The sequence below is a fragment of the Sesamum indicum genome, linkage group LG1, assembly GCF_000512975.1.
Source record: "Sesamum indicum cultivar Zhongzhi No. 13 linkage group LG1, S_indicum_v1.0, whole genome shotgun sequence".
NCBI classification, from domain to species: domain Eukaryota; kingdom Viridiplantae; phylum Streptophyta; class Magnoliopsida; order Lamiales; family Pedaliaceae; genus Sesamum; species Sesamum indicum.
Window position 1 is genome coordinate 11,904,303 of NC_026145.1, and position 26,087 is coordinate 11,930,389.

A 26,087-nucleotide genomic window follows, 5' to 3' on the forward strand; every position below is an offset into this window, starting at 1 on the left:
GGGGGCGGGGGGGGGGAGGGAAGGTGGGGGAGCAGGCGATGGGGAATAAGGGGCGAGGGGTTGGTGTTTTTCATTTTATTTTATTTTTTTAAAATAAAAATATATATTATTATAAATATTATATATAATAATATTATTCTATATTATATTTAAATATAAATAATATTTTATTCTTAAAAATCAATTAAAATTGCATCTAAGGTGCGTACAGGTTGCTTCATCAACAAGAACACAACCATAGTGTTTGTATTCATTTTTTGAGTATTCTGTTGTGTTTTGTGGAGATAGAGAGAAAAACAAAGATAAATAAGTATGTGTTAAAGATAATATGTATGTTTGGATTTGTTTTTAGAGATAATTTAAAATAAATTTAATATTGTATTTTGGGAGACAAAAATTATTATTCATTATCAAATCATGCATTTTTTATATATATTTATGTATATGTGTGTATATATATATATGTATTTTATGTTAAAATACTTAAAAACACCCAAATAAAATATTTCTGTAGATAGTAAACATTGAGTATGTTTTGACTCATAATAACTTTAAAAATAAAAACAAACATAGTGAACAAGTCTACTCCACTCCAAAGGGAATTTATGAAACGTAGTTAAACTACAACATCAATAATGAAACCCTATCTATACATCATCAAAACCCTCAAAAACTAAGGTAGAACAAAAAGCGAAAACATTTTGCAACTAGAAACAAAACAAGCATGATGCCTCCTGCCACCTCTTTTTCTCCCTCTTCTTTACTACAAACATTCCAACTATACCATACTTCACACACAGGTGACCACCTTTTGTCCGTAAACAGAATTGAATCCAGGGATTTCCCTATCCCAGGATTAACATTTCCCGAAATTTTCCATCTCTATTCCTGCATTATGGCATGTCTGGGAATCCTGTTTGGCTGCAGGCCCGATTCAGCGAAGTCATACGTATTATCAGCCCTGATCATCGTCGGGATTCTTGTTTGTCTCCGGTTACTCTGTTACGCGGTTCGGCTCCTGGTGAGGAGGGGCGAAGACGGCCAAATAGGCCCGAGTTCCAATCATGGGCATACGGTGGAGATGCAGCCCGAGAATCTGAATTCCAGGCCCCTCAGCAGTTACATGAGCAAAACGTCTCCTGAGAGCACGTCGCTCATCATCTAGGGGAGATGATCGGGCCGGGCCTGTCTTCTAAGTACATACAAGTTGGAAGTCATTTTCCTAATCTGATTGAAAACTGTTGTAGATTCTCTCATTTTGTTGTTGAATTCAATGATAATATGATTCGCAGAGGTGAAAATTTTCCTGGTTTTGGTTTTGTGTTTCTGTTTGTCGGGCCGGGCCAAGGCTTGTATCCCGGAATTGATCGGCTGTGAATCGATAAAGTGGTGATAGTCACTTTTATGTCTAGTCTGAATATGCCACTTAGAATAATACTTTTTTTTTTTTTTTCTACAACAGTATTTAAGAAATTTAAATGCTACTCTCTGTTCAAAATTAGCAATTAAAACATACTCGATTTGTTAGCCTAATTTATATTTTTATTGTACTTATTTTAACTAGATAAAATAAAAAAATATAAAATGAAGATCGATCAAATTTGATAAAATAAAATAAAATTTAAATACGTACAAATAAAAAAATATTGATATAACTGATTAATTACAGAGATTATTATTTGTAAATGATATAATAAAGTTTATTTTAAAAGCAGCTACGCTAAGACCTTAAGCCTTAAAATATAAAAATAAAAGTTTATGCCTTTTGTTATAAAAAGAAATTAAAAATGGGTATTTGCATCTTTATTTTCTTATCAAACATATTTTTTCTTGGAAAAAAAATATTATTTTTCTTCAAAACGCGAAAATAGATAGAAAGATGTCAGCAGATTGATCACTTGCTTTTGAAAAAAATTATACTCAAATCAGATTTACACACCAAATCAATTACAAAGCAAGTGTGATACACTTATTATGTGATTGATCAGCTTTTCCTGAACTGTAAATCAAACACACGACAAGCGTATTGACTTGCCATATGATTGCCATATCGAATCAAGCTCAGAATTTTATTGAACAAATTTTTTTGGTCAATCTTAATTAATCGAGTTTAAATGAACTTGTATCACTTAATTTCAATAGTGTATCGAATAATTTGACATTATTTTTAGCCTTATTCAAAATTACAATTTCATAGGAAGACCCTCTTAGGGGAAAGTCTTTACTGCAAATCCATAGTTGAATGCTGTCATAATACTTGTCATTTGAGTGTCTTAAGTTGATTTCTTTTTATCATTTGAATAAATAGAGCATTATATCATGGATCAGGGATTAATTTTTCTATACTTTCACAATAATCTATAATCAATTGAAAATCATTATAAATATATAGCAAGCTCCATCTTATATAATATATATTTAAGCTCAAGTCTTTTTATTTTCAGACATTAATTCTCTATCAGTAAAATTGGTTTTAGAAAATGAAACACGTGGAATTTAAATGGTATATTTATATATGCTAGTCTTTATTGCACGCAGTTTTCGCAAATGTGTATAAAAGAATTGTGGTGTAAGATTGAGATAAAAATAAAGTTTGTGAAAAGAAATAATTCTGGTGGGAGAGGATGAGAAATAAAGACGTTTGTGAAAAGAAAAAAACATAAAGTGATGTGAGATCGAGACGTACAGTAGTGGGTTATAAAAAAAAAATATTTTATGAAATTATTAAAAAATATTAAAATTACTATTTTGATATTTTTTTTATTATTAAGGAACGAAATGAAATTATAAGAAAATTTCGGTATTCAAAAAAGTGGTGTGATGATTTTTTTAATAATATATGTATATATCTAAATTATATAAAAAGAAAAAGACTTTTTCTCTCACAAATGGCGATTATAACATTGCAACATCAATTTTATTTTTATGCTAATAATATCCTTAAATTAATTTTTTCTATGTTGCAATCTTTCTTTTTTTTTTTTCCTTTTTTAGAAACATGAGATACTGATTTATATATATATATTTATTCATAATATATTTTAAAATATAAAATATTATTTATTATATGCATTCATGGACAACGTACCATGGCGACTAGTGTGTATATATATATATATATATATATATATATATATATATGGGCTACGTATATTTGGAAAACAACTGAAAAGAATTAGATCAATGCCATCCATTTGCCACTATTAGATCTATGTGTGGGGTCAATTCAGAATTACCAATGAGTTGAGGGTCCAAAATAATATTTCCCATAAATGAAGTAACCCACGTTACCCACCTTATACTCCTTGTGTAACCAAGTGAGATTTCCACAATTCCACTCTGCACTCTGGAAGCAGTGGCCGTGAAATGCCGATAATGAACAAAATGCTTGAAAGAGCCCTCAACACACGGCGGTCACCTCATGCCGGCGAGGATGGCGCCTCGGGTGAGGACGAAGGTGGTGAGGAAACCGCCGACGAGTCCAAGACCCGTAAGCACACATCCGTCGCTATGAGGGTCTCCAATTACTTGATCCGGACAGGGTATATATGGCCCCTTTTAATTATGTGTATTGCTATCTTGATAATCTCTTCTTTAGTTATTCACTCGCGGGATTTGATCTGCATCTCGGCTTTACCGTCCCATCATGTCTCACGGTTGTTTTCTGGGTCTGACGGGCTCGAGTCAGATTTCGGATCCCTTGGCGTTCCCTGGTGTAAGTTAATTTCACTTTCTGCACTTTGTGGATCATGGCTGTTTAGAAACTGAATGACCATTTTCAAATGCTGACTACAAAGTGATGAATCGCATATTGTTGGTTCGTGGTTGTAATTGTTAGTTGCCATTTGTGTAAGTTTTGGTATTATGTTTGATTATTTTTCTTTATTAGTTGATTAGGATATCTGATGCTTAAGGTAGCTTAGATTCCATGCTCGCGCGTTAGGCTACAGCCTTTTTGCGTATACTTGTGGTTTTAGAGATTTGATTTGTCGTCAATGTAGGACTTAAATGCCGGAGATTAGGAAAGAAAACTGAATTTGGCTGCAATTTGTGCATCTTCTTTGCTTGTTAGTGTTCTGGCTCTTGTTTCGGATTTGTGGCCAATGGGTGAATTATTGGAGTTGCTTCGCACATAAGAGGTTACATATTTGTTGGTGCAGCACTTTGTTATTGCGTAGTGAAGCAAGCAGTAATAGCCGTAAATTGCCAAGTTGCTTTGTCTGATTTGTGTTCGCTTGAGAATTAGGTATGAGTATCTGACTGATAGAATTGCATCTGGAGAAATACTAGACTAGAATTGTTTCATATTTGTATCTTCACTCACATGTCTACTCTTTTTCATTTTTGTATTTCCTAATCTGGTAGAAAGATGATGTTGTATGAGTTGTATATGCATATAATTGTTATCCTTGTCAAAAAGGCAGATCGAAACTTGGAAAAACTGTGGAATGGACAAAGGAGGATTTGCTCAAAGGTCTTGAGGAGTTTGTGCCGATATATGAAACCCGACCCATCAAGAACAACATGTATGGCATGGGTTTTGACCACAGTTTTGGACTTTGGTTTATCACAAGATGGGTGAAGCCAGAGTTGATGATTGAGAGTGGTGCTTTTAAGGGGCATTCCACCTGGGTTTTGAGGCAAGCCATGCCAGATACACATATTTTGTCGCTTTCACCCCGACATCCTGAGAAGTACCTTAAGAAGGGGCCTGCTTATGTTGATGGGAATTGCACGTACTTTGCTGGAAAGGACTTTGTGGATTTTGGAAGCATGGATTGGGAAAAAGTGATGAAAGAACATGGGATCAAAGATCACAGCCGAGTTCTTGTGTTCTTTGATGACCATCAAAATGAACTTAAGAGGTAAATTCAGTTCTCTTAATCCCAAAATAGTAATAATTCGCTATCAGCCAATATTGAACTTAAACCAAGTCAGTTATTTAATATCCATAAATCCTACATCTTGATTTAGTGCATAAAATCTAGTAGTTGTTAGATCTTCTTCTAGTTCATGAAATTTAATAGTTCCTTTTGTATACTAATTTGATGCTTTGATGAGTAGATTAAAGCAAGCACTGAAAGCTGGGTTCAAACATCTAGTTTTTGAGGACAACTATGACACTGGAACTGGGGACCATTATTCCTTCAGGCAAATATGTGATCAATTTTATATTAGAGGTGTGTTATCTTTCATTTCATGACCTGTTTATATTGATTGTGTGACTGTCTTGGTTGTACTCTGCCATAGGTTTACAAAGTAAAAAACTTATTTTAAATCCACGGATATTCTGTTTGCATCGCACCAATGAGATCCATTACCAGTTTTGCTCCATAACGCTACCTATCTTTGCAATCCCTGCTAAATGTTTGCCTCCTGTTTTACCTTTTCAATTGAAGTGTTCTTCACTTCTAAAAATGGCAAGTTATGCATTTGTTTTCTATCCTTGTGAACACTTGAAGCTTGAAACAAGTATTCCTAAATGTGGCATAAAATATATGTTTGTGTATGTAGGAGTTTAGACAATTCTTTCCTGCCAAAAGCCTGAAAATTCTCATTTGAAATTTTCTCTTGAGGTCAGTTCTTGCTGAAGTTTGATTCACAGAGATCAAAAGGCAGTAAATTTGTCCATTTTGCTCATGAATGCTGTTCTAGTTCTTATTTGTAGCTCAAACTTTTACTTGCTGATATAGTTTTCAATAAAAGTCAGATAATGTATGCAGCCAAAATTGCTAATTCCTGCAATTAAAATATTCTCAGATAATTTTTTCTTTTAACTCTCCAGTTTAAACTTGTAATGTATCTTGATATATGAACCTGACAAGCAAAGTATAGGAGTGCAGCACTTACATGGAAAAAAGCGAGTCATGTTTCATTCTTCATCTTTTTTGATCAGTTAGAATATCAAACGTGTCTCATGTGTTCTTAATATGTCGTACTTGCAACATTTTGTGTTTTGCTTTAGCTGCAGAATGTGTATGCATACAGTTTGAGTTCTCTCTTCTATTCAGGTGGTGGCCATAGTTGCTTCAAAGATAGTGATGAAGCTAGGATAAGATCTAGAAGGAAGAAATTGTGGGAAAAAGCTGTTGATATAGACGAGCTATGTGGACCAGGAGAAGCATGGTGGGGCGTACAAGGCCATATGCGGGATGATTTTAACCACAGCAACAAAGCAATAACATATGCTGAACATTTTCAGAACAGCAGATTTGTGGAGTCTGTGCTCGATGTTTATTGGGAGCTACCCCCCGTTGCTGGCCCTTCACTTACTCATCAGACAAGATATGACCCAGCACGGGCACCTAATCCTATTGTAGAAGATGGTAGATATGGCTTGTTTCAGAGGATTGGTTTATCAAGACTCGAGACTTCTGTATTCAATGGATACACTCAGATGGTGTATCTTCAAGTATCTGAACCGGAGGCATAATCCATCTGAATACCAGAAAACCTGGTAGATTCCTAGTGCTTGTAATTGGGAATTTGTTAATATCAGACAATATACCTATAGCTGTCTTCTTGGTGACTCGTCGATATTTATATTCGGTTTTCATTATGTTCCGTAATCATTTTTGTCAGGTTATCCTGTACTAGTACTTGAGCATTGAAGTATGTAATCTAATCTTTGACTTTACCACTATTTTTGAATCATCAGATGTTCTTCATTGTTTCCTTACAACCTATGAAAAAAACAGAAAGGAAGAATTGCATGGATGTCGACAATCATTAATGTCTCCAAGCACTTACACCATGCGTGGTGCACATCTGCTAAATTTACAGACGTAAATGAGAGAAATCATTTGTGACCATTTGTGGTTTCTTAAAGTTTTGAGTATGTTTGGTTTTGTCATTTATATCAGTGTAAGGTAACTAAAAATAAAATTACACTAAATTGCATATTGTGCAGAACTTATAAGAAGGCTTTCGTAACATATCCAGTTATCCAAAGATACAGTCGACTAAATTATTTAGCAACATCTAAACGTAGCGTCGATATGTCCGAGTGGTTAAGGAGACAGACTCGAAATCTGTTGGGCTCTGCCTGCGCAGGTTCGAATCCTGCTGTCGACGAACATACCTGCCCTTTTTTATCATTTAATGTTTATTTTGACAATGATCTTATATTATTCCATACTTGTTCCGAGGACAACGGAGTCGAATTCTTTTGAAGCCAAGGAGATTTTTGCCATCTCGACATCTCTCTCTCCGTCTCTTATCCTTTTACTCCAATTTTCCAGCTCAAACTCCCCTATCAGTCCATCACCACCAAATCCAAATGGCCTCCACCGCACCATCACTCTTTGCGCTATTCTCGTCCACCGCCGCCACCACCAATCTCCGCCGCATCTCCACCGTTCGCTGCGGCCCTCGAGACAACCGCGGCCCACTACTAAAAGGCCGAATCCTAAGCACGGAAGCAATCCAAGCAATTCAATCCCTCAAGCGCGCCTACAGAACCGACCCAACAGATGTCCCCACTCATCTCCTCTCCCGCCTCATCAAATCCGACCTCACCGCGGCATTCAAGGAGCTCCTGCGCCAGGACCAATGCGCCCTCGCAGTCAAAGTGTTCTCCACCATCCAATCAGAATACGGAGCCGACCTCAACATGTACGCTGAGTTGGTGGTGGCGTTGGGTAGGAATGGATTGAGTGAGGAGATTGATCCGTTGATGGGGGAGCTGGAAAAGCAGGGCGGCGGAATCATCCAATGTGAAGAGGGTAAGGGGTTGCTGAGGTTGGTGAAGGCGTTGATTGGTGCGCGGAGGAAAGAATCAACGGTGAGGATTTATGGAATGATGAAGAGGAGTGGGTGGGGGTCCACGTATGAAGTGAATGAGTACATGGGGAGGGTTTTAAGTAAGGGGCTGAGGAGGTTTGGGGAGGTGGAATTGGCTGATGAGATAGATGAGGAAATAGGGAGATTGTTTAAGGGTATTCTCGTCAAACCAAGAGTTTAATGGGTAGTTATTCTAGTGACTAACTTTTTTGGGGTATTTCTTTGGTGAAACCAAATGATGTATGAGAATGGGGGGAAGAGGAGATGAAACATTTTGTATGATATAATAATGAAGTTTTGTATTTGGTAAGAGATGATGAAAACAATTGTCATCACAACTTATCTAAATCTACAATTGGTTTGATCTGATTGAATATTTTGGAAATGTGTTTCTGCAACTACAACCTAAAACAATCTCCCATCCATGCCCACCACATTTAATTAAATTGACAAACTCCAGATTTTATCATTATAAAATTATGGATTCAAATTCCATCACTAGATATAATTATATTTAATAAAAAATATAATTTATTGTTTTTATTTTAGAAAGAAAACAAAATCGCAACATTAATTTAGCAATAAATTGATCATTAACTGCTTTAATATCAGTAGTATAACTAATTCCGTACTAACACACTTCAATCTTTAAAGGGTAGGAAAGTCAAGTCATATATATATATAGATATATATTTTTGGCAGGTTTCATTGTTTAATGAAAAATAAAAATACCATTATCTCATATATATATATATTATTTTTAAATAAAATAAAAATATTACTATTTTAACCGAGGTCTCGTTGTTAAAGTAGACACTGAATGATATATTCAGGGGTATTTATGAAATTTTCTTAGATTCTCTCCAATATATCAATTTGCAAATTTTCAAAATTAATATGTAAATTCTGCATAAATAGATATATTTGTAGCTAATAATTATCAACAATTTACACTCAGTTTCAGTTATTCAACAACCTGATTCTTCTTTGCAAGCCCCAAGGCAATCTCGAATTGCGTGAAGACGAAGATGCCCCTATCTTTCTCCAATATTCCAGCTCTTGTAATTTCTCCTTTTTTTTTTTTTTTTAAATAAAACCGGAAGTGCGTGGTGAGAAACATCACTGATTGTGTACTGCTGAGGAACACACACATACGCAGATAGGCAGAAAACCCCACCAATTTTCCTTCGAAATTACTCAGATTTCTCTCCAAGAATACGCGGAGGATTCATGGATAGGCAAACCCTAGCTTCATCGTCTTCCTCCACCAGTGGTACTTCTGTCAATCCTCCACCGCCGGAGGATGCTTGGTATACTACTTACCTCAAGCTGCTTCCTCAATGGGAATCTGTTTCCTCCTCTAGCCGGGTAAACTAGATTATTCCTCTGCTTTAATTGCTTTTTTGGTTTTGGTATTTTGGTGTTTTTGGGTGAGAAAAATGGAATAGTATACTGATTTCAGGTGGAGAATGTATGCTGTGCAACAGGTAATGGGGGTTATCATTTTAGGAAGCTGATGTTAGCAAGGAATTGGGTAATATGTGGTTTGTTTTGTTTCCTTGCGTTGAAATTTAGCTTTATGGTTGTGTAAGTTGTGCCCATTTTTGGAAATAACTTGTTATGTGAAATTGGGTAAACTATTTTGGTCTTTGCTGATTTAGTATGTCTGGAAAATTTTAGTATTTAATGTGTCTCCTAGGTGACAGTGTGAGTGTGGGATCTTCATGGTAATCTATTGTATAAGTAAGCTTATTCACGAGTTCTGTTTGCGAGAGGTAGAGAGACCAGACCATTGGATTAGTCAACTGTATGTGCTTTCTGTGAATGCAGTAATCATTGACGTTTCCGTAATTTCTTGATGGAGCCTCGGCTTAAAAACATTAAAATTTGGTCATTCCATGAAGTATTTAAATTTTTAGACTATGGGTTAATGAAAGATATCTTCTGAATAACCTTCCACCTTTCCCCCTGCTATTAGTTTATTACAATTAATCATTGGGGGTTCTTTTTAACAGGTAACAATCCCAATTGATATATCTAGAGTTAATCAAATTGATGCTGCAAGGCTGGACATTGAAATGTCAGCCATGTTGAAAGAACAGCTGGTTAAAGTCTTTTCTTTGATGAAGGTAAATGCTCTTCTCTCAATCTCTTTACTCGGTCTATAATTTTCAATAAATTATTTGGGAGTTGACAGGCATTTGATTTGTCCATTCTGTTTTTTGGGATTAGCCAGGAATGCTATTTCAATATGAACCTGAACTCGATGCTTTTCTTGAATTTCTTATATGGAGATTTTCCATCTGGGTTGATAAGCCTACTCCTGGCAATGCTCTCATGAATTTAAGGTATAGGGATGAACGTGCAGTTGAAGCCAGGGGGAAAGGTCAGTGATCCTTTAATTGTTTTCTTTTGCTATCAGTTGGATTTATGTTTCTAGATATATAATCTAGTCCATAGAAGTAAGGATTGGCTGTAAATTTCCAGACATGTTTGTGACTTGGTGCTTGGATGGTTGCTAGAGATTTGAAGTGCAAGTAAAACATCTTTAAACATCCTTATTATTGCTTGAATATGGCAAAGTGCAGCAATCACTTAAATTTTGCAATAGTCCTATTTGCATCCAATCTTACCTTCACTAGCACAAAGATTTCAATCGTTAGCTCAAAGTTCAATCTACTAGACAGGAGGAGAGAGGCAATCATATCTAATGTTACTTGAGCCTTTTCATGCAGCTTATATTTTGAGAGAAAAACATGTAGAACTCTCTTTTGAGGACTTCTAGGGGTGGGAGGAAAACTCATACCCTAGGTCTTCTGCTTTTTCCACTTGTGACAGTCATTGTGAAGTAGCGGTCTCGTCTAAAGTTTAAGCTGATAGAAGTTTTTGGAAGTGAAAGCCTTATTATCTCTAGCATGCCCCTCACATGGCCATATTCTTTTTGTGAAGCCCAAGCACATGAAATTTCTTTGGTAATTGAGTGTCGAGAGGGTTGAGCTCAGAGGTCCTTTGTTCTGCCAAACTTCAGTATCATATTTGATCATCTTTCTATCCAATAGCTTAATATATTTTAGAGGAGAGACATCAATAATTTCTTCCTGATATTATCGATTGAACCTTTGATGTTTTTGCTTAAGTTGCTTAAGCTTATGTCCTTACTGGATATGTTATTGAATCCATTTTTGTAGTTAGAACGGGATTAGAGGGGCCAGGATTAACTATCTCACAGAAGGTCTGGTATTGTATTGCAACTGTTGGTGGTCAATATATATGGGCCCGTCTTCAGTCGTTCTCTGCTTTCCGAAGATGGGGTGACACAGAACAGGTAGGTCTTTTGCTGCACGATAGAATGATAGTCGAATGATGCTTTCTCTCTGTCTTTTTGGGAGACACAATCCCGTACTAACTCACAAAGACTTGCATGTCCACATACTTGGGCAAAACACATAAACACACTACGGAAATGGACAACTAGCAGTCTAATCTTCTCTTTTTCCACCAGCGATCACTAGCTCGTCGAAGTTGGTTTCTATTACAACGAATAGAAGGATTTTACAAGGCTGCATCTTTTGGAAACCTACTCGTATTCCTCTTGACAGGAAGGTACTTCTTTATTTACCTGAAGCCTATTGCGCCACTCTATTCTTTTATGTGTGTCTAGGTAAAAGAATGCAAAGATATAATAGAAAAGAATATTCTTTTATTTACCTGAAAGCCTGAATTCTGTTGCATTTTCTGTGCTTGACTGGAACACACAGTGTTGTGATATATTATATCTTTTTCTATATTGCTTGGAAGCTTGTTATCTTATTGAATAGTGTTATGATGTACATAAAGCTGCAAAAAGAGGAAATGGAGTCTAGTCTTCTGAACACCTCAACTTATCTATGGCAGAGAATACTCTTATTTATTTGTAAACGTAGTTGGAGATCTTGTTTGTGTTGGGAGTATTCTGATAGAAACATAATTTATATCTGTCACTACCTGATGTAAACCAATACGTGAACCCATCTTACGTACATTGTCTTATTTTTAAAAGAAAACCTACCTCCTAAGCACATGTAATTATCAGTAATAGACCCAGTTATTTCTTAGAAACATATTTATGATCTTTCTCTGTATATATCTATTGATCTAATGCTTGATTTTTGATACATCTGGTAACTTGGTCTTTTGTTCGCTTTAGTGGAACTTTGAGCGCCAGGGTTTTACCTGTTGTTCTCTATACAGTATAATATTTGGGCAGCTGAAATAGTCCCTGCGAAATACTTTTCAGTACATAAATGAGTTGGGGATAATTATACCTTACCATGTCTCATAGAACAAGTTTCGTAGGAAGTATATCATATTGTGGATTATGGAAACTACTCTTGCTCCTTGTGAAAGACTTGTTACGTGAAAGCATTCTTAAACTGATTAGCATGAGGAAGAAGGTTGCAACAATTAATTGCTTTTATATATACACAGGTATAGGAGTCTTATTGAGAGAGCCTTACGCGCAAGACTTGTCTATGGAAGCCCTAACATGAATCGATCTGTAAGCTTTGAATACATGAATCGGCAGTTGGTGTGGAATGAATTTTCGGTAACTTCCTCATCTCTTTTTGCATGAAGTAGTTGAAAAAATACTCCAACTCTCCCTTCCTCCCCTTCTAATGGAACTTTTTACTGATTTCACCTTATTTTGTACACTTAATTTATTATGAAGGAAAAGTGATAGGCTTGTGGGGTGCGTTTCATGGGGCATTATGATCCTCATTGATCGTTTCTATTTATAGTAGGAGTCCAAAAAAAAAAGAAAAAAATTGCTATGGTGCATTGAAACTGTAGAGGTTCTGCAAATTTAGTTTTATTTAGTTTTCATTTCATAAGGACTGTTTTCTTTGTGGGTTTTGAACTTAGTTGTGTGAAATTGGTCAAATGGTAAACTAGGATAGTTTCTCCACACTGTCCTTTTACCTCTCCAATGATTACCGACTGAAGCATGAGGTATCATGCAGGAAATGCTGCTGCTGCTTCTTCCTCTTCTGAATTCATCATCTGTTAAAAATTTTCTCCGCCCATTCTCAAAAGATAAATCGTCAAACTCAGAAGGAGATGACGCTTTATGCCCCATCTGCCGGGCAACTCCAACCACTCCATTTTTAGCTCTCCCGTGTCAGCACAGGTAATTTCATTAGATATCCTTGCACAATTTTTTATGCACTTGGATACCATCATGGATCGAACTATTTATGTAAGGTTTAGATGCTACTTCATCCCTGTCTGCTGCCAAAATCTGACATTGGATCAGTATCTTGTTATTGGAACTGAAATCTAAGAAAGTGCTACCTCAGCGATGGTGACCTTGTCAGTTGCAACTAGAATGTGCCAATCTTAAAGTGTTGATGTGAAGAGGCTGAAAAACACCTTTTGGATAATTAATCCTGGCATATTGGCTTACTTTTAATTCCACTAGGCATCTTGCTGCTTACTGCTAATTTTACTTGGGCTTGTCAACTTCTTGTGCTCTTATGTACTTCATGTATTCTCCTTCACTTTTTGGCTAAATATATATAGATCATCCGCACTGCCTCAAACTTTAACTTCTTTAATATTCTGGACACTGTTTTTTCAGTCATGAAGTCCCACATTTATATGTTTCGAGAATCTTTCACTTTGTAAAAACAATGCTGATGTAAATCTTGCTGGCAGGTATTGCTACTACTGTCTCCGGACGCGATGTTCTGCGACCATGGCATTCCGGTGCTCCAGGTGTAACGAGCCTGTTGTCGCCATGCAAAGATATGGTGGTTCCGTCAACAATCAGAGTCAGTGAAGATGATTTATTTTACAAGGTGAATGAAATAACTAAGCACAGAGTTACAATGATGTATGAAAAGTTCCCCAAGTTGGCATCGTTATTGAAATCAAGAAAACAAGATTCATTGATAGAAAAAAGGTTCTACTCCATTGATTGAATGGAATTTCAGATACCGTGTTGATGGATACAACAAGCATTCCACCAGAGTAAGCTTCTTGAAAGTCTTGGTACAATTCCACAGTGCTTTTCAAACTTCTCCCACTCCATTTCTCGGGATTAACACTGTTTGGTTGCAAAGAAACTATGATTAGAATTGGTTCCCCAACTCGAATTTACTTATCTTCCGATTTGATGCTGAGTTTGGAGAGGATTCTAGTACTTGGCTTCACACTCTCATTTGGAAAAATTCTGCAGCTCCACCACTCTAAAGTGTGTGTTGGTCCGTCATCCAAATTGACTTGGAGTAGTACCTTCAAGTTCAACCATTGAATCAACTTTCAATTGCTGTGTATAGATTGTATATTAATTATATAAGTAAATCACGTGATAATATATAAAATATTTATTATATAATTAAATGGTTTTGAGTGATATAACTACATAGTTGGAATCAGAATATTGGCGGTGAATGAAGGTAGCATGTGCGTACAACCTATTAGTACATCTGCAAGTTGGGAGGCAAAGAGCGACAAAAAGAATCCAGAGAGGATCATGGATGGTAGGAAACATTCCAAGTTTTCTATGTGATCTGATTAATGGCCCAGTTGAAGAAGTGGTACGCAATCGCTATTCCCTCCCCTATCTATCCCCTTTTATTTCTAAAAATTGACAGTTTATGTATTATGGAGACATCATCAATTTCATATGTGAAAGTTTTGTTGCGGAATAATATATATTGTTAAGGGCAAATTCGAGAATTCTACTCACCCCACACTTGAAGTTCAATCACTCATTCATTTAGGGGAAGATATATAAAATTACATAATTACCCTCGGACGGATATACCCACCAACCACATCCAACACATACAAAACTCATTGCTTATTTCTCCTCTTTCTCCTTAGTGTTTTTTGTTAGCTTCAAACCGAAAATAGCAGTTGAACAAGTTTGGGGTTATGGGTTTGAATCCCATCAGGCGTACGGCTTTAGTTACTTATTTTTTAAAATTATTCTTTACAATTAAAGCGCAACAAGTCAATAATGATAATTAGAGCAAGCTTTCAGTTCCATCTTCTCTGCTAATAAAGCTTAATTATAAGAACCCATGCACGAATGGGATCAATTATTAGCCCAAATGAACAATAAAGTTGTTCATAATATTTGGCATTACGATTCAAATTAATACAAAGTATATATTATGGAAACAAAATTGATTAATTTCCAATATAACAATCATCACTCCCCCAAACCTAAAACCTACCTATACATTGTCAATGATCCACTTAATTTTCTCAAATAATGAGGTCCCACAATTCAAATACTTTCGGAGTAAACATATGGGTGTTCATATATATATATATATATATATATATTTTAAACTTGTGTACAATCCAACATAAAAGTTAGTTAATAAAAAAATGAAAGAAAAGTAAAGAGCTACAATTATTAACCAACAAAAATATTTAAAATATGGAAAGCGAAAACCTCGAGAAATATTTTCTAGAGTTTTTGGGGGTGAAGAAGGAGACGTCATCCATATAATATATATATATATATGTGTGTGTGTGTGTGTTGGTGTGGAGTGGCCTTTGATTATGATTGTTTTACTCTTTAATTACACCACTAATGCAAAACTTTAGACATCTGATCATTAGATAATATTTTATTTTGATTATATTATATACTTAATATTACGTGGCAAATGGTTATTCGTCAAAATAATGATCGAGGGTTGGTGGTTGAAAGATTACAATGTAGTAATTTTAGTAAGCTATTCATTCTATTTTCTTTCTGTTTATTTAATTATATAAATATGAATATATATGACTCTGGTCCGCCTACTACTAATCATTAAAAAATAATTATATGCAATTAATCCCATAAAACACTAATTAATTGTTGATTTGAGCACTAATTAACTGTTTTGTTGTACCATTACTACTCTTGATTTTGCTAAAGACTCAAATGGGATTTCATAATTTTACTTTTTTTTTTTTTCAAAATAAAATTGAATGAAAATCATTATTTACATCTAAATATTAGACTTTTGGGAGGAATTAATTATACCAAGAATTATTAACATGTAAATAATTAATGCCGGCCCATTCTGCACTTAGGCATTGCTGCCCTAATATATACATATATATATATATATATATATATATGGGTGGGTGGGTGGGTGGGTTTGAATTGGGATACCCAAACTAATCTTTCCAATTCCTGTACAGATTATTCTCCCTTTGATATAAAAATAGACTGCCAACAACTTTTTGTTGCTTGTTTATCTATCACAGGTCAACAAGAAAATGACTGCCAATAACATACAAAACTACTCTAAAGCTAATTAAGCTTTTCTTCATCATATACTACCACTCCTCCTATCTCATATCTATCTCTATATAATCAATTAAATACCATATAAATTTTCAAAATAAAAATCAATATAATATATTTTTTCTCTTTCATCTCACCAGACATTTTTTCTTTCTTATCACAATTTTTTTTATATGCTCGAGGGAACCACGTGCAATGACGACTAATATTTCTAAAAATAGTCCCAACTAATTCTACGCTTTACATATTTTTAAAAATAATCCCACCTTTCATTAAAATTAGCAAAATGAGGGCAAATAGTTGCAAAGTTGGTCCGTCTCATCTTATACTGTTAAAATATAACAGCAAAAGGCATGTGAGAAGCACGTGCCCACTCGTTGATTGAAGGGAGGAAAAAAAACTTGAGCAAAATTACGAACTTAGTCTTGTAGGATAATCGCGTGATTTATGAAATTTTAAAAATAGTCCTACTCTCTATTATAATTGAGAAATGAGGAAAAATCGTTGCATGTGAAGTTGGAACCATATATTATAACTGGTTCCATGTCCTACAAGAAAACGTAACAGTTAGAAATGCAACCAATTACAAAGATTGCAAACCCAAAAATACAATTAATTTCTAGGTTGATTGCCTGATGCAAGTGGTACTGAACTGTGATTCCTTGTCCTTTTCTTCTGTATGTAACACTTAATGGTGGGTCAAAACTTTAACAAAATACAGGATTATTTTTAGAAACTAATAAAGCATAGGACTATTTTTTATTGTACGGGATTAAGTTTGTAGTTGTGGCTGAGTGTTTTTTCTCCCTTCAACCAACTAATATACACATGTTTCTCACGTGCCTTTTGTACTTATGTCTTAATGGCATAAATGAAGGGGAAAACAAGCAGATTGGCTTGAGAACGAGCGAACAGAAGCGTGGGAAAAATTAAAGAAAACGGTACATTATGCATAATTAAAATAATTTCTACGACCAATCAAGGAGTGTACCCTCGATGTTTCCAAGCGTTCGATGTAGTATGTGGATTAAATAATATAAAACAACATGTACAACGAAAAGCTATAAATAAAGAACAAACAAGATACCATATTTAAATGAAAGTTTACCTCGTTTATGTTTCAAACAGTAATGTGCGTTAGACCCTTTCGTTCACTCTAGACTCCAATGTAGGAGGTCTCAAGCGATGATCTACGGCACACCATGGCAAGAAAATTTTGATCTCTTTGTTAGAAGAAATCAAAACCTGGTAGGAAGTTGACAAAAGAGTCTCTTCATAAAAAATTCTCTACAACTCTTCATTTGATCCTGAACCAAAGAGAATTAGAGAATTAGAGGGATGAGAGGGAGAGGAAAAGAGAGGGCCGAATTTCATGCTTTGAAGAAGGGATGGAGTATGTGTACTCTCTATACTTTTCACTATGTATTGTCATCTAGTGAATAATGATGATAAAACACATATATATGCTTTATATGGGAAGGTGGAAATGTATTCAGATACATTCCACCTACCTATAAGGCAACCCCCTTCTTATATTGTATGATCCAATCATGCCATATAAGAAGGGCACCAAATATGGTCCACTCCCAAACGTGCATTTGACCAACCGTTCTTTCAACAATAGAATTCAACTCTATTACTAGTGGACCTTAATTTATTAATTAAGATAAGACCATTAAATTAATCCAATTAATTTAATCTTGGCTATCCATCCAATGGATCATCCCACATGTAAATAATCCAATTATTTACATCTTATGAGATTAATTTTAAATTAATTCATAGTCCTTCCACAGTGATTTGTGTGTAACTCTTTAAGTTAATCTTTAAACTAGATTTGGGCTAGTGTCCAACACTACTAATTAATTAAATTTAATTTAATTAATCATTTTTTATCAACCATTGATCAAGAAAGACAACTATGCTTTAATACTTGAGACTGTGTTTCACTTAAATGCTCTACATAGAAAACCATTTCTTATTTGATCAACCATTGTAGCTACAGATTTTGTGAGGTGTAAATGCGTTTTCAAGTGTATAGGAGATATCACTGTTACATACTGACAAGAACGGATCCTCTTCTTGGAACCCACAATCATCGCTACAGATTCCGACTGCACTAGACAAGTCTTATAATGATCATATTTGTGACACAATCACCTCTCACACAGATCCAAGATACAACCATTGCGTCCACGTGACGGCCATGATTTCTTAAGTTTGAGGACTACTCCCATACTATCAGAGCCCGGGACTCAAGCTATACTGACCAAACCTCCAAGGCTTCCATATGACGATCCCCTCGAGTCAATTCAGTCAGTTGGCCACCTTATCAACTAACTCACTGAAATTATATAGACGTCCAATGTCTGTCGCCGATGAAATACATCACTCATCTAATGAATGCAATATTCAGTGCAAGTCTCAATGAGACTCTCGATGCCCAGTCTCAAGGTTCTCGACTTGGAACGTTTCAGGCCAACCCTCAGAAGTTGGTTTCATAGCCGCAATCTAATCTGTAGCCCAACTACATGGGTTATCTAAATGGTCTGTGGACATCTATTTTAACGTTGAAGCGATGATTAACATAATTGATAAGCACAACATATGCATATACCAAAGATGAATACTTACCATATTTATCGAACAATATTACTTAAATAAAGATCGTTTGAATACTTTCCAAAACTGTCAAACTAATTAACTTTGTAATCACCTAGTCCAACAATAAGATGAGAAGGGTCAACTTTGCAATCATTATGTCCTCATTTCCCAAAAGGTGGAACTATTTCTAAAAACTCCTAAAGTACAAGACTATTCTCAATTGACCCTATAGTATGGGACTAATTAATTTGTAATTTTGTCTTTCCCTCCATTTTGAAAAGGCAAGCATTTTTATCATCAACGTCCTATCGGAAGTTGGCAAAACGATTGAAAATGAAATTTTTTGCATATTATGAGATTATTTCGAAAATTTTATAAGCAACGGCCCTGAAAATTTATGAAACCTCAGTTGTTGGACGGAAAATGCAATTTCTCCCCTCCCAAAAAAATAAAAAGATCAATGTTTTCTTGGAATCCGCCTCTTGATGTTATCAAAGAACGACGTTACAATATTGAAAGAACAAATTCCTTGCACAAATTAGCAATAGCTGCATCTGTGCAGAAATATTGTTTCAGATTCTTACTTCACTAAATCTATTGGTCGTTACCACAATTATCATAAATATTATAATTATACCGGAGAAATAATATTTTTTGTTTTGTAATTTGTCGCATTTTTAGTTTTAATCTTATTGATTATGAGATTTTTACTTTGATTTTATAATTCTCATAAGATGGTACTTTTAGTCCATGATACATTTCTGTCAAATTTTAACGAAAAAAACTATGTGGTTGTTAAGTGCATGTGACTAAAAGTTCTACTTTTATAAATTTATTGACCAAATATGAGAATTCTGTAATCAAATAATGGAACTAAAAATATAAATTTGCTACATGCTAGGCGCGTCCATTTCCTATTAAAATATCTAATGGAGGTGTCATGACACAAAAAATGAGAATTTCATAACTAATAAAATCAAAATTAAAAATACTCTAGATTACGAGATGAAAAGTGTCCTTCCAAACATTCTACAATGCTCGCCTCATATGATTACTTTACAGACATACATACATATATATATATATGTATGTATGTTAATTAATTAATAAGGGTTTTTTCGTGGTGCAACATTGTATTTTCATAATAAGAATAGGAGGTCTATGTTTTGTTATTCGCTTTACACCATTTTTTCAAAAGTTTCAAAATTAAATTTTCAATACATTTAGTCCTACAACTCAATTTTCGTATATAAAAAAGAAAGGGGTAAAATCATGTGTTCTACATGTGGCTCTTAGTTTTTGAGGAAAGTGGCTGGGTACAAAATGGTGAAAAAAATTAAATATTAGGACTAAAAGTGCAAATTACCCTATCCGGTGTGATGAAAAGTGCAATTTTTCCCTGCTTAGTCATTATCCGTTGACTCTTTATTCATTTTTCACCTGTTTTCTTACTTTTGTCAAGTTTAAAAAAAGTGCGGTTATATCATGCCTAATTAACTTTGCATACGTACCACTACGAATATACCAAAATTATGTATTTTTAAATACTGTATTGGCTACACAAAATGTATAGCCACAAGTTTTGTTAATTTTAAGCGCTGCCCAAATGAATGGATTTAGTAGTTTTCCGCCATGAATTATTGAATAAATGCGTCAATATTTTTGGAATAATTAAGTGTAATGACACTTCCAAAAGAGTTATAGATACATGGATCGAGATTATTGTTTAAGGTTATTTATGTGGCGACTATTAGTTGATGATTAAATGAAAAACGTGTTTGCTCGACTTTATATACCTTTTCTCGCTGGGCAGTACCTTCGCATTAAGACATATAATCCAACAAAGAGTACTGTTTGAATCCAAACATATATATTTGAGCAAATAAATCAAAGATGAAAATCGTGTGTGTATATATATATGAATAGTATGTAGTTTGATATCAATATTACTCTCGTTTAATTCATTTTAAGTGATCCCTACCCCTAGCTAGCCTGATTTTTTGTTGCAAGACATTGAGAAGACCTCGGTGGAATTCGGCACTATTCTTAATCAAATATTTTCCAGCCTGCTTAATTGGATACACTCAATAAATCAATGGGATTATTACAAATATATATATATATATATATATAATTATTAGCCTATCCAATTGTAATTCAAAAGAGAGAAACAAAATGCAATCCTCAACACACACACAAAATTTGAACCCCTAACCCTAATGCTAGCTAGGTTCTCAATTAGATTGCTAGTTAGCACCACCCCAATTCAAGGAAATAAGCTCCCATAGGTGTTTGTTGTTTTTTGGCCTGGAAACACTCCCCATCAGCTTTTTCTGTCCCACTTTATAATAAAGTTAAAGCAAGAATAAAAATAAAGATACATTATAAATTAATAAATAAAAAACACAAAGAGGTGGGGTGGGGTGGGGGTGGTGATGGAGGGAGAGAGGAAACCAAATACCCTCCCTCCTCAACCCCACAAGTATAAAAGAAAATATAGTACTTGTCTGTTGACAAGGACATGATGGGGTTTCCTCAGCCTCAGCTCTTCTGCTTCTGAGAAAGCATAATAGCATAATTCTCAATTAAGGATTCAACAACAAGGCCTCAAACTCAAGTCGTCTTGGTGCACATACAAAGGAAAGATGGGAAACTGATGAATTTTTCGATCGAGAGGGAAAAGGGGTTTTTGTATTCTTGTTATATATAGCACTACTGATCATTACTCGTGTGGGCTGATTCTTGAGTGGCAAATGATGGCTGGAAACCCTAACTGGTGGAGCATGAACTCCATGCATCCACAGCTTTCTTCTCAGTTTCTCTATCCCACCTCTACTTCTTCGCTCTCTTCCAACACTACTGCTCCTGATAATCCCACCCAAGATTTCCCAGTTAGGTCTTGGAGCCAACTGCTTCTGTAAATCTCTCTCTCTCTCTCTCTCTCTCTCTCTCTCTCTCTTCATTTCTTTCTGCTTATTTCTGGTTTACACTAGCCTATGCATATACAGATTCACACACATACACACATCACATGGATATAGATATGACTTGGGAGTGTGAATTTTTGACTATATATGATCAGGGGTGGTGAAGAAGAGAGGTATGGTGGCAGTCTTTTTCAGCAGCAAAAGAAGTTGGAGAATTGGGAAGACCAAGTTTTGAATTTGAACCCATCTTTTACAAGGGTTCCTGTTCTTGATGTGAAGCAAGAAATTCCCCAATCCACCACCCAACTTTACAATGATCATGATGAATTTCAGGCCAATCATATTCACAGGCTCTCCAATTCTTGGCCTCCTTACCACCAGCTCATGCCAGTCAGCAATTCTTCCCCAACTTCTTGCATCACTACTTTGAGCAGCAGCAACAACAACAACAACAACAACATCTTGAATTTCTCGGGCGGAAAGGGGGCAACAGCCGTGGCGGCGCAAAGGAAGAATGTTCATCAGGCGCATAATCAAGATCATTCATCTGAGGTGAGAATTACCAAGTAAATAGCTAAAAATAGACGAAATTAATTAGAGACGGAAAAGTGATAAAGATAAAGGGCAACAAAAAAAAAAGGGTTATCATTTCTTAGGATGATAATTGAATATTGTCCAAAGAATCATAATTACTATATGAAAATACAAAGTGGTGTGTGATTTTCTTGGCACGCCAGAACTGAATAATGATTGATTGAACACATGCTTTGCTAACACCCCTTTACAAGCAACTTTTTTTTCCCCAGTTAAAGTTTCCAATAATTTTGACAATTTTGAGCAAAAATGAACTCATAATGTTATATATATTGAATGTTTGATTTAATTTTCATGGTTTTCTTGGTTAATATTGACAATTACTATATTTCTCTTGTATATATAATTTCCTTTGATAAAAGTGCAACAGCGCAAGCACTGGTGGGGTATCTAAGAAGCCTAGGGTTCAACAGTCTTCAGCTCAACCAGCTCTCAAGGTCAGAAACTCTGTTTCTATATATATATCATCAGTATCTCAATTTAGTTATCACCATATTTATAAATGCAGCAGTTCTTCAAGCTCTTCATCAGATTCTTTTCATATATATTTAGACATACACACACACACACACACACATACATATATATATGAGAGAGAGAGAGAGACTTAAAAAGTTTTATTACATGGATTCTTACTAATTCAATTTTCATGCAACATATATATATACATGAAAATCTTGATGCAGGTGAGAAAGGAGAAATTAGGGGATAGAATAACAGCTCTTCACCAACTTGTTTCACCATTTGGAAAGGTAAATAACTCTGCTGAAATCTCCCATGCTGATCAAACACATGCAAGGAATAATTGTGCAGAAGCATATGATATTTTAAAATCTTTTTCTTTTTTAACATAAAACCCATAAAACCAGAAGTGAATATATATTAGTTTATGAATAATGAGACAAGAGAGAAAAAAGAAAAAGGAGATGAGAGAAATGGGGGTTTTCTTTAATTATTACAGCAGTAAGCATTAATAGAACATATATGAGTGAGTGGTTGTCTTTTGAGATTAAAGAGTACTGCTTTCATAAAAATGACTTTGGGAGTGTTGTGGCAAATTAATGTCTCCCTTTTGCAGACTGACACTGCCTCTGTCTTGTCAGAAGCCATTGGCTACATTAGATTCCTTCAGGCTCAAATTGAGGTATATATTTACTTTAATTTTTAGTGTTGTTTCTTGAAATTATTTATTTACTTTCTATTTACATATATATTTTAGATTTATTCATCAAGAAAATTAAATTTTAGGGTTCTTTCTTGAAATTCCTTAATTTTCATTTCAGTAATTCTTAATTCTTTATTACTTCTTTTCATGTTATAACTTTTATATATGCTCAACAAAAATTGAGAGGGTTCTTTAATTTCTTGAAATTCTTTAACAATTTGAGTAATTATTCCTCTCAGCTAATTTTATGTATACATTTTATTCAACAAAAAAATAAATAATTGAGGAGCTAGGTTCTTTCTTGAAATTCTGTGATTTTCATTTGAATTTGTATGTTATTTTCTCGAAAATTTTAAATTGTTTTCCTAATTCGATTTCTGGTCATATATATATATATATATATATATAAATATAAATATTCAGGCACTAAGCTCCCCCTATATGCGCAATGGTTCAGGATCAAGTACAATCCACCACCAGCATTCTGTAAGTGCCCATAAAACCACATTCTTGTTCATCACATTTTCCCATGCAATGCAACACCAAGATTTTCTCACGCACTGATACACCAAGAACACACACATAGACACACCGAACATACAAGTGTATTGGGAAATGTGAATTATGTCGTCCAAATCCCCTTCAATAATTAATAATTAATATTTCTGTATGTATGCTTTATTGGATCCATCACTTCCTAAAAAGAAGCTTTGAATTGGTAAAGTGTGTATATATGTGTGTTGTGTGTTTTTTTATAGGCAAAGCGGTCTCTGTAGGAAGAAGCATTTCAGCTTTTTATGAACTTCATTATCTGTTATTTAATTTCTCTATTAATTCATTCACATTAATTAAAACCAAGAATATTAATAAAGCTGCTACATATATTAATATATGTATATATACATGCTTGATGAAATTTCCTTCTAATTTATTTATTATTTTGCTGGTTTACGTAGTTCTTGAATGATCAGATGGGCATGGAAGGCAGAGGACCTTCTAAGCAGGTATCTAATATACACACACTCTCTCACTAGATCTCTCTCTCTCTCTCTCTCTCTCCATATATATATATATATATATATTGATTATGTGAAATAATTCTCTCTATTTCTGCAGGATTCACAAAGTAGCCGAGGAGTAAAAGACCTGAGAAGTAGAGGGCTGTGCCTGGTTCCCATATCCTGCACACAAAACGTGGAAAACGACGGCGTGGCCACCGATTACTGGGCTCCGGCGGCGGCGCTGGGCGGAGGCTTCTGATCATTTCCAGTTTTAATCACAAACAGCAACAGCAGCAGGTGCAACGTCGACGATGAAGGGTGGTCCTAGTGTGTGCCTGGATCGAGTAACATCAGAAGCAGTCATTCTATAAATAAAACCAATTAATAGGCTGACTGCTCATGATGCTACTATCCAATCCCTAGCTGTATGATTAATTCATAATGTTGTTGTGATCATAGAGAATATTTATAATTACAATGGAGATCCAGATTATTGAGTGCTTAATTTAATTCCTGTAATTGATGAATAATTATTAATAGTTAGTGTTCTGCAGGCTAGCGCCTACCTCATCATCATCATCTTAATTAATGTGAAATGTGAAATCCTCATGCATGCATGTTAACGTATGTATGACCACCACGTTGTTACTATTCATCATCCATCATCTTCTTCAAGAACTTGGGTTTTCAATTGGTTTTTTCTTATGTGTGTGTTTTGGGTTTTCTGATTCCATCTAACTCGAGCTGAACTTTTTTTTTTTATGTAATTTCTGTTGCATTTTATATTTCATTTCACATATACAAGACACGATATATAATGTAAATATTTTTATTTAAAGAAAGATTTTATACACATAACGTGTATATGCAAAATAGAATATAAGATTCAACAGAAAATTCGACACGAATCTAATTAACTATATATATCCTTTCATTTCAAAATCAATTAAATGGACATGCATGTAATTTATATTAAAAAAAAATATTTGTTTAATTCTTTAAATTTGCCTGTTATTAATTTTACCTATTTAAATTTACTCGTTTTTAGTTTTAGTTCGGTAACTTTCAAAATTATTTAATTAACTTTAGTCCTTTAACCCAATTCCGAACAATTTTACCCCTATACAGCTTTTCAAGAGCAATTCTAATCCATATATATTCATTCATTTTTCATCTCGTGTCTAATGCTCGTCTAAAATGGAGTCTAGGTTTATTAAAGACATATTTGTTTAGATTACACTTAAAGCATTAGGATAGACTATTAGCCTTTATAATTAAAAGGGCAAGAGAGTCATAAATTGGGCTAAAGGGCCAAATCTATACAAATTGATCGATAAATGACTAAATCTAATATTACTAAAGATAAAGAACCAAAATGAATTCAGTCCAAAGCTATAAGATGAAAAACCACAATTTTTAAGGGAGTTTGAGAGTCCTACTGACCATTCCAAATTTCCATCCCAATATAATGAACTTTTTTGTAGTGAGGCTCTATTTGGAGTCAATTACTATTCCATAATGAAACCACAATTTAAGTATATATATTAATAGGAAATTTCTCTTCTATATTTTTTCACGCTGAGTGTGTGTATATGTGTGTGTGTAAAGGTGCTCGTTTTGGGTCTACATAAAATAGTTTCTCAGGTGATTGACAAAAATGTAATAATGAGAGGAGAGGGAACTCCTTTTTCTTTTTCCTCTTTTTATTATTATTTGGG

At 34.6% G+C, this 26,087-nt stretch overlaps 4 protein-coding genes and 1 non-coding gene across 6 annotated transcripts; all 5 read left to right on the plus strand.

Annotated features, from left to right (window-relative positions):
- LOC105163845 lies at window positions 3,301-6,654 on the plus strand. The gene is made up of 4 exons (XM_011082339.2): window positions 3,301-3,715; window positions 4,421-4,865; window positions 5,065-5,180; window positions 6,012-6,654. Exons 1-4 carry the CDS (start codon window positions 3,367-3,369, stop codon window positions 6,431-6,433), a joined length of 1,332 nt encoding a protein of 443 aa, XP_011080641.1. The 5' UTR covers window positions 3,301-3,366; the 3' UTR covers window positions 6,434-6,654.
- On the plus strand, window positions 6,988-8,156 carry LOC105163853. The gene has a single exon (XM_011082351.2). It carries the CDS (start codon window positions 7,280-7,282, stop codon window positions 7,961-7,963), a length of 684 nt encoding a protein of 227 aa, XP_011080653.1. The 5' UTR covers window positions 6,988-7,279; the 3' UTR covers window positions 7,964-8,156.
- Window positions 6,993-7,074, plus strand: TRNAS-CGA. The gene has a single exon. It is a non-coding gene; the product is annotated as a tRNA-Ser (tRNA).
- Window positions 8,754-14,476, plus strand: LOC105163862 (peroxisome biogenesis protein 2). 2 transcript variants are annotated; one of them, XM_020695678.1, is made up of 9 exons: window positions 8,754-9,150; window positions 9,245-9,316; window positions 9,798-9,911; window positions 10,015-10,168; window positions 10,971-11,107; window positions 11,285-11,385; window positions 12,250-12,367; window positions 12,783-12,949; window positions 13,477-14,476. In XM_020695678.1, exons 1-9 carry the CDS (start codon window positions 9,013-9,015, stop codon window positions 13,598-13,600), a joined length of 1,125 nt encoding a protein of 374 aa, XP_020551337.1. In that variant the 5' UTR covers window positions 8,754-9,012; the 3' UTR covers window positions 13,601-14,476. The 2 variants fall into 2 exon arrangements, with proteins under 2 accessions (XP_020551337.1, XP_011080665.1); XM_011082363.2 differs by lacking the exon at window positions 9,245-9,316.
- Window positions 21,110-24,942, plus strand: LOC105163875 (transcription factor bHLH68). The gene is made up of 8 exons (XM_011082384.2): window positions 21,110-21,599; window positions 21,765-22,161; window positions 22,566-22,640; window positions 22,890-22,955; window positions 23,282-23,347; window positions 23,792-23,854; window positions 24,325-24,372; window positions 24,485-24,942. The coding sequence occupies exons 1-8, from the start codon at window positions 21,436-21,438 to the stop codon at window positions 24,626-24,628; spliced, it is 1,023 nt and encodes a 340-aa protein (XP_011080686.1). The 5' UTR covers window positions 21,110-21,435; the 3' UTR covers window positions 24,629-24,942.